This window comes from Austrofundulus limnaeus, unplaced genomic scaffold (assembly GCF_001266775.1).
Source record: "Austrofundulus limnaeus strain Quisiro unplaced genomic scaffold, Austrofundulus_limnaeus-1.0 Scaffold36, whole genome shotgun sequence".
In the NCBI taxonomy this organism is placed as follows: domain Eukaryota; kingdom Metazoa; phylum Chordata; class Actinopteri; order Cyprinodontiformes; family Rivulidae; genus Austrofundulus; species Austrofundulus limnaeus.
The window spans coordinates 2277685-2287297 of NW_013952438.1; the positions used below are offsets into that span (position 1 = coordinate 2277685).

General features: G+C 40.9%; 1 protein-coding gene across 4 annotated transcripts in view; it reads right to left on the minus strand.

The window, feature by feature from the left end:
- Window positions 1-3008, minus strand: part of garnl3 (GTPase activating Rap/RanGAP domain like 3) — a gene marked incomplete in the record, with an annotated part of 108791 nt that extends 105783 nt beyond the window's left edge. For all 4 annotated transcript variants that reach the window (XM_014006601.1, XM_014006596.1, XM_014006598.1 and 1 more), the window contains 1 exon segment: window positions 2548-3008. In XM_014006601.1, coding sequence (XP_013862055.1) covers window positions 2548-2645 — 98 coding nt within the window.
- Between the last annotated feature and the right edge of the window lie 6605 nt (window positions 3009-9613).

The window sequence follows — 9613 nt, forward strand, 5'->3', positions numbered from 1 at the left end:
CCACTATATGCAGCCCAGATCAGGCTAATTAGAAGGGATGTGTAATTTGAAGGAAAGCGTTTGGCACTAAGCTGACCACATTTCACCCCCGCGTTCACCCTGAGTACAGTTTGGAATGTGAGACCTGGCAGTCTTTCATGAGTTTCATCTACACTCAAACTAGGATTTCAAAAATAAAAATAAAATAAAAAAAATTAAATGGAGTAATGAAGTGAAAGTTATGTGAATTCTTGTCCTTCTGCACACCTCAGTGGTTTGCCTGAAATAGAAGAACATTAGAGTGAATACTGAGGAAGGTGGAGCGATAATCTACGAGATAATACAACCCACGCAGACGTGTCAGTCAAAAGAAATGGAATGAGCTACTCGCTTTTAACCAAAAACACCAAACATTAATGATGTTATAAAGGCAGTGCTTTGATTTTCCATGTATTTTTGTATTTATTTACTTTTTTTTATTGTGGATGATTTAATCTTTTGTTTATATTTAAAGCTGCAGACCAGCGGTGACCAAATCTGGTCATTGAGGGTCATTTCTATTCATTTTATAGTTGTGTCCCTGCTCCAACACACCTGATTCAATGGCTGAATTTCCTCTTTAGCATTTTTTAAAGTTCTGCAGAAGACTGTTAGTCATCTATTTGTTCAAATCAGGTGCAGAGAAACATCAAAACCATGCAGGACAGTGGCCCTCGAGGACCAGGATGAGATATTATTGCTGCAGGAGAATCTCTTTTCATTCACTTGAGAAACCTTACATTGAGGCAGTATTTCATATTATAAACTAAAACAAATGAAACTTACCACCACTTTTTAATTAATTACAAACCTTGGCCATTTTTAAGTAATATTTTCTATGAAAATTATGAACAATAATATCCTACCTGTTGCAGGCGTCATTTTAAACAGCCTCAGTTTGCAGAAATAGAGTTTATGTCCAACATATCTGGACTAACAGACAGTGCAAAACACAGCCAACACCAATGCATTGATGAACCAAAGAGACAACAGGCAGGCAGGTACAAAAACCCGCAAACATATTAAACAAAAAGAAAAAAAGACAGGTGGCAACAACAGGAAGCATGAGCAACAACAATGACTTTTAAGAATCTGACAACTGAACAAGAGAACAAGGAGTACATGTAACTGGGTAAAGTGATTATAGATGAGTGCAGCTGGGATTGCAGACACCTAATTATGTGTCAAAATGGGAAAATAAAACCAGGAACGTAAAAACAGCAAACCACACTGTTCACTTATAGTGATGGATATTGTGTCCTATTCAGGAAACCAGGGTTTAAATCCCATCTACTATAATATGTATCATCATATGTATAATCAGTAAAAATATTTCCATTTGTAACAAAAAGTGAAACTAAAATTGATAAACACTACATGTGTTGTCTTATTACTGGGAGCGGTAACACGATTTTATGTCATAAAATCTGGATTAAAAACAGAAGTTTGCACTACTTTAAAACAAGGAGGAGGAGCTGCACCACCTGCTCCTGGCTGGGATGATGACAGAATGGATAACAGGTGTGAAGTAGAACAATACATGTAAGCTGAAGAAAACATGAGCAGGAGAAACAAAAATAATAATAAAGAGACAGAAAAACACAGGAAGCTAAACTCCACATGTAGCTTTTACTTTGATTTTAATATTTCATTGCCTGTTTTACAGATCATCCCTTCGGCTGCTTTCAGTGTGCTTCACAAATGGTTTGAATTAAATTTGAAGTAAACCAACAGGAACATTGGCATTACAATATCTTAGCTTAGGTTTTAATTGAAGCCTTTGGGAAAGGAAGATGTGATGCAAAGAGGAAGATGCGCCATCAGCTGAACAACAAGCCACCAAACTGTGATGGAGTGTGACCACACACACGCAGGGCAGGAGCATGTCAGCCTGTGTCATCCTGCTGGAGATGACCGCAGGAGGCCACATATCTCACAGAGCCTGTCGTGTCATGCAGAGAAGTTGCACCAGCTGCCATTTATGTGGTCGGTTTGTCACCCCATGTGACTGTCATCCTCTAATCCAGAATTAGACCTGCTTTCTTTTTTATCTTCCCATTTTAATTGTATCTGTCAACCATGTGGCAAACAATGACATATAAAAATCAAAGGAATGCCCAGCCTGCTTTTCATTTTGCCCATAAATTCACCAAGTATCCCCAACCACCCCTGGTAATATTGCAGAGTCAGGTGCAGACGGAATGTAGCCGTGCGTAACGCGTCCCTCCACGGTCCGATAAGGAAACGCACAGCGCTGAGATGTAGATGAATCATGATAACGATAATAAACCAAGGACTACAGCAGATGGATACATACGCAGAAGAAGGGAATCTTAAACGACTCCACTCCTGGTAAAAACAAAACAAAACCTATGGCATTGGGACATCCCACTTCTTCCTCTCTGTGCGCGCACACACGCGGAAAATCTTGGCAAATCTAAGACAGAGAGAACCCGATTGTCTGGTCTGATTATGTCCCAGGCAGAAATCCAATCGCCCCCTTTTCAAAGAACACAAAAGCAGACCTACCTGGTAATCTCGAAGCTGCAACCCTTCCGAAGGAGCAGAGCTCTCTTCCGCATGATGCCTTTGTCCCTGCCGAGGTACACATTTTTATCCGAATTCATGGGTGCTGGACGGCCGGGGTGGCGAGCAAAAACAGCAGCGTTTTCTTCTTTTCAAGGACAAAAAAAATAGATATAAATAAAAAAGATCTTCACCTGAAAGGAGGGAGGAAAGTGAACTTGTCCGCTTCAGGCAAAAAAGAAAACCCAGCAGAGTGTGTTTACAGGAGCATGTCCTCAGGATGGTGGTACTTCCATCCGGTCCCCTGCTGCAGCTGTCCCCGCTCGGAGCGGACTGCGCCAGGACTCTCCTGATCTGTGGAGCTCACACAGAACGGTGCTCCTTCAGCTTCAGCCCGACACTGAGTGGCTGGCTGCTGGCCAGTGACTTCATGAGCCCGAGCCCAGAGGAGGAGAGACAGAGATGTGGAGATTAACAGTTAAAGAGTGGGTGGGCGCGCGCGCGCGCACCGGCGAGCGTAGGGGACACGGAGCGCACCCACCTACGGGGAAGGAAAGGGTGAGAACTGAAAGTGTAGGTTAGTGGTGTTCTGGGTTAAAGTCAGAAATGGAGTACTTTTAATGAGTTTAACATATGGAACATGGGTTTGTTTTGTTTGCATGTTCCGTTAAAATGATAGATCCTTGTTTTATTGTGTACAATTTTACCAGCTCAGCTGTCTGACCCTAAACAACAAAAGCAAACAAAATATTTAAGGTGCAAATATATCTTACATGTTACTGCAATACAAATAGTCACTGAATAAAAGAAAAGATTAGCACCTAGAAGAAATACTGTAGTTTTTTATCTTATAATATTATTATTTTTTGGATGCAATTTGCACCAAACAGACCAGAGGGGTTTAGAGCAATAGTGTTATCAGGCAATTGCAGGAGCATCTGAGCACCAAAGGGCATTTTTGGGCATTGTAAGATCTGGACCAGGCTGGGTTCAAACCAGAGTTCTGCATATTTAATTGCAGATTAACTTTTCTTGAATCGTTTGCAGCAACTGTAATGTTTTTTTCACATCAGTTCAACAATACAGCAAGCTACCAACAACAAGATTACATTAGCTACCATCAGCTTACCATCCCCTGTCTTTTTGCCCACTTGTCGTCATGCAGTTCATCAGTGTCCTCCTTTAAATGTTTTTCACCTCTGTGGCTCCAGTAGAGAAGCATTAAGTGTCTTACACAGTCTCAGTCCTCCTTGTGATCCTTCCTGATTTTCTTGGCTGTCTCAACAGGTCTTAAATTTACCTTTTTTTTTTAACCCAAGCCTCTTGAGTCCCCACTTTGCAGAAGGGGTTTCAAACACTACAGATCGTGACAGACTGTGGCCAGGCCAGGCCTTACCCCCAACTTACACAGGATGCAGGGGTCTAACTCACGCAGTTAATATGCAACCTTTATAATGAATGAGAGCACACTGGCTCTGCGCAGTGGTGCACAGCGGTGGTGGTGGTGTGCACACGATGATTTGCCAATATTAGATTTAATTCTATTTCTGGATGCCGGGGCTGCCCCGTAATCAATCCACAAAGATCACACAGCACCAACAGGAAAAAGAACGAGCACAACATTTGTATCCATCCATCCATCCATCCATCCATCCATCCATCCATCCATCCATCCATCCATCCATCCGTTTTCTGTACACGCTTTTTCCTTTTCAGGGTCGCTTGGGTCACTGGTGCCCATATCCAGCAGTCACAGTGCGAGGGGCGGGGTACACCCTGGACAGGTTGCAAGTCCATCACAGGACAACATTTGTATTTTCAAAATAATTCACCGAAGACAGATTTATTTTGTCAAAATCATAGCTATATTAATAACTACATACATATATTTATACACAAATGCTGTCAAAATGTATCGTGCTGTTTGGGAAGCAAATGGCAACGTGTAGCGCGCTGCATGCACACATAATACACATGGATTTTATTTTGAAACCAGAAGTTTGAAAAACACAAAGGCAATGCAGTTTTAACTGTGTTTGGAGTCCGTCTTTCACAGAATTAATTCTTTTGCTCTATTATTGCATTTATCGATGAGTTTATTGTGTGATTCTGCATTTCCTGCACATGCTTCTCAGAGCTCATCTGAGCTTTGCACCTTAGCGGACGCAAGGGTGGAATTTAATGGTGGCAAACTGCGCAGCGGAGCGGAATCGCATGTAGTGTATGTCGGGGGATACAATACATTGGACAATGTTATGAGCACATGATATGGTTTGATAGGGGTCAGACTGTGGATCTGCATGAGGTCAGGTGGTGCAATCCTTCAGCATGTTTGGCCCATAAATACCACAAGAGCCAAAACCAACAGAGGAAGTGAAGACATCAATTGACAGTATTTAAGCTTTTAGTTGCCCAACACAGACGCATTAAGGGAGGACTGTCATATTGTGCATGAAGTACAGAACCACAACATTCACCATACATGGGTACTGGATCCTTTACAAAACCTTGTGTCATCATTCATTGTCTCTACAGCTGGCATTTGGACTTTGGGTTCAACGTATTCTCAAGCTTCAAATAACAGCAGAGCAGACGGCTCTGTTTGGACTGGTGCCATAACTGAGAGGACTGGACTGATGATGAGTGGTGTTGTGTTCAGTGATGAATCTCGATAGTGCATTACTATGATTGATCTTTGTGTGGCTGTGCCGATGGGAGAAGTTTAATCCTATCAACGTTGTGGAGAGGCACTGACAGGAAGTCTTCAGGTATGACTTCAGGTCACCTCTGGTAGTAATCTGGGAAAGCCTGATGGCACATCATAATGTCAGTGACTTGCTATGTCTGCATGTCTTAAGACCTGATGAAATCTGGTCTCATTATTGCAGTCGCATGATAGTGTGTCAATTTGTACACAGCTTTGAGTCTTCAGCTCCTTGTCACAACCTGCCGGGGGAACCTTTCACTCCCTCTGCGTACAAAATTATTGTGTCATTGGTCAGAAGTTTGTGGGCGTGTTTGTTTATGCTGAATGTGTTGTGATGCTGCATTTTGCTTCAACTACCTGCTTTTGTTGTACTAGGAAGCAGACTTTTATAAAGATCGTTAAACAGCCAAAGACTCATGAGTGGAGATAAAACAGACATTGTGCAAAGAAGACACAAAAACTGTGGAGCTTTAACCAGGAAAGATTTGTGACCAAAATAACAATGGATGTCTGAGGGTTTTTTTCCCTGGAGGGAAGACGCCACCTGGAAGAAACTCCTTGCAGCGACATATCCACCTCAAACAGCAACCTGTTGTGGTCTTTTAACACTATAACAAGTCCCATCCACATGTCTCACGTTGATGTCTTTCCCTGACCAAATCAGCTCAGACATAAAGTTTGACTTGGCGCCAATCTGCCCCATTTCAAGTGTCAGTTAAAACAGATGGGGCAACTCATCACAAACATAAAACACCACTCTGTTCTGCACAGGATCCCTGCTTGTATCCAGTGGGAGGTGGCACTAGACCCTGACAGGACCAGCAGTGTTCACGCTACCAACACCTTTTGATCTGACATTCTCATGCAAAACGGTCACTTGACCTTTAAACGCACGCAGTTTCATTTTTTCCCGTCACTCGGTCTGCTCGCTTAACTTGTGTGTGAGTTTAACTCCAAATTAGAAACCGTCAAATATGGGCGTGAAAGCAGCTCTTTGACACAATCGATTCTCCGTACTCAGAAGCAGCTGGTCTGACCACATCACTTTCTAAAGTCAACCCTCTAAACCACGCATTTGTGTTCATGTTTAGTTACTCAGCCATTGTGACGAGACAAATTATGTAAACACTGAGGGCTCTGTCAGACTGTCTGGTCAGACTGTTGCACCTTTTATGCCTTCTCTCTTCTGTTGGTGAGGTAAAGAAGAGGAATAGGAGCGAAGTTGGTTCATCCCTGAGCCGACAAGGAAAATCAGAAAACACTGTCCGGACCCAGCTCTCTCAGAACGTCAACATGTTAGTGACTGTGCCGTCTTATGCAGCCTCACTGCTGCCTCTTTTGAACTGGAAGTATTACCCTCTAATGTCTGAAGGGGGATACTCTTTGAGTCATATTTCTTTTTTGCATGCAGTTATCTTTAGACCTTTTCATTTTTTAATGGACCTCCTAAACCCCAAAGACACCCCATTTATTATTTGTTATACATAAACATTTTAGTGTATTTCTTGGCACAAACTTGTTTTTTTTTCTTCCTTTCCTCTTTCGAAGCATTCGACAAATTAAGGGGCATGTCACTGATGATGAAGAAATAAATAAACTAAATAAACTAACATTTGGTTCCGTTTTCTACTGAAGTGATACAAAAAAAGAAAAAAATTAAGGGGCACGTTGTTGAGATGTGTCACAGCAGCATATTGCAAACTGTCCCTGGGCTGTAATAAATGTCCGTCAGCCGCAGACAGCTCTGCTTCAAATCTGAAGAAGCAGCTGCAAACTCAGCAACGGCAGCACAACAGTGGATGTGACGCTCAGTAAGGACGAGAATGATGCTTGTGCTGCAGTTCTGTAGCATTTGCTCTGGTTACATATGTCAACTGAGGGGAATTTGAAAAGTTTCTTGTTGGTTATATGGAGGCAATTTTGCATCTTATTACAGTATGTGCACATTGCTACATTTTTTATTGCAATTAAATGAAAATACCTTTTTAAACATTTTCACTGGAAATTGACGACAACAGGTAGAGAAACTTCCAGTGAGCACATCTGCAGGTTATGTGAACAGATTAAACTTGGATTAAACTCGATTTTCTCCATGTCTCTGTAAGAAAATTCGTGTTCAATAAACTGAAGTCAATATTAAAAACACCATTGTTAAATAAATTGATTTGTAGAAGGACTCGAACCATACAACACCAGAATTCTGGATCTGAGTGAGGTTTATTGTCACTTGAGCTGACAGGAAACCACACTGGCGAAAAACCAGGAAGTTCATCAATTATACAGGTTCTTCAATGCCTGCGTTCACCCCCTACTGACCTACGGCTGAATCACAGGCATTCAGACAAAATCCTCAGCTAATGTCATCACAACGTTTAATTATGTGTTGCCACAGATATTTCGGACATGTAACTAATCTATTATCAATCAAAACATAATAGATTAAACACTGTCAACATTACAAAAAGGAAAACCTACTAATATAGTGTTGTGCTTTTAACATCAGTACTAACCTCTAACAACTTTAAATTTCTTCATCTCTACAGCGTAATCTCACCTGTGGGAAAGTTTGTTGTGAGATAAAACCATTCCTTTTGCTTCAAACCTCTTTGCCTGAAAGTTATTTTTTTCAGCAACAACAAAAGAATGAATAAACATCTGGAAATTAGTTTTTCACAAATAAAAACAGAGTTTTTATTGGAGTCTCAAATAGCTCACAACTACTTGACAAACACCTGCAGGTTACAATTACTATAGGGATGAGAAATAAACAGTGGCGGAGAAAGTACTCAAACACTGTACGTGAGTAAAAGTACAGTTAAACAGACAAAAATGTACTCTAGTAAAAGTAAAAGTACCACATTAACATTTTTACTTGAGTAAAAGTAAGTACTTGATTTTAAAAATACTTAAAGTATTAAAAGTAAAAGTACTTGCTTAATGTATTCCCTAATGGTCTACAGTATCATGAAGTGTGCCTACTGTATGTATATTTTTAATACATCAATGGTGACCTTTTAGTGAACAATGCAGCAGATGATGCATGATTTTTTGTTCACCCTCTGTGACACTGTTCACACTTGTGATTCTGTGCATCATCACAGATTGTGACAACAGCTACAGAAGCTGTAAATTCGACACTGTACTTTGTCAAATCTCAACAAGTCATCTTTTGAACCAGTTCACTTGAATAAGTCTTTTAAATAAGGCCATGAGCGGTGCATTTCCTCCGTGGTGGAATCCAGTTTGGGCGTGCTGCTGCTGATGTGGAATCACTCCGCTTTTCCTAAAGGAGGGTCTAATGGTACTTACCTGCTTCGCAGTGGTTCAATGGACCAATTACAGCAATCCCCCCTCGCCGTTGATTACTTTCAAACTAAACAAACAAACAAACAAAAAACTGTAATGCGACATGATATGAATGTAATTTGTAATTCAACGCATTACAGAAACGGAGTAGAAAGTACAGATACTTAATGTAAAATGTAGTGGAGTAAAAGTCAAAAGTACCCATGATGAAATCTACTTAAATACAGTACAGATACATGAAAAAGTATTTAAGTACAGCAATAAAATGCTTGTATTTTGTTACATCCCACAACCTGAAACAAATAGTTTCAATATTAAACTAAATTCTGCATATTCAATTACAAAATGTAAAACTCAGAGGCAGCTATATTTTTGTGAGCCTGGCTTTAGGATAGTGAGCTCAGTGTAGGATCTGCAGCAGATTGAAGAACTTTTTAAAACCTCACGCCAAACACCATCTGAATGTAACAATCTCAAGTCTCCCATGTGAGTGAGTCACATTTTACGGGCCGAAAACGGTGGTGTGCAAAACCCACTGATGATGTCTTTGATTTGAATGCTTTAGCTAAAAATGATTAGGCCTGCTGTGTGAACTGGATCAGATCCTCCAAGGCAATGTTTCAAAAACAAGTGCCGATTTGATCAGTTGCAGAAAGGCTGCGTGCAGTGAACTTTCAACTGTACCACATCTTCTGGAAGAAAAAAAAAACAGCTCCACCTTGGTCCTTTTGATGAAACTCTCTTTAAAGGACAGTAAACAAAGCTTAAACAGGATACTAAAAAACATCCACAAATCCAACTTAAACCCTCCTCAATACATCGTAATCTGCACAACGATCTGAACCTTCTGAATTTTTTAAAGAGGAGAACTGAGACAAACCAGCAGCGTCAGTTTTTTTGATTAATAAACACTGGAGGGGTCGCTGCTTGTAGGCCGCACGGTTCGCTGTTTCTATCCAAAACAAAAGCAAAGTGAGCTGATCCCTGCCTCATATGTCCGCACACACACACACACACACACACACACACACACACACACACACACACACACACACA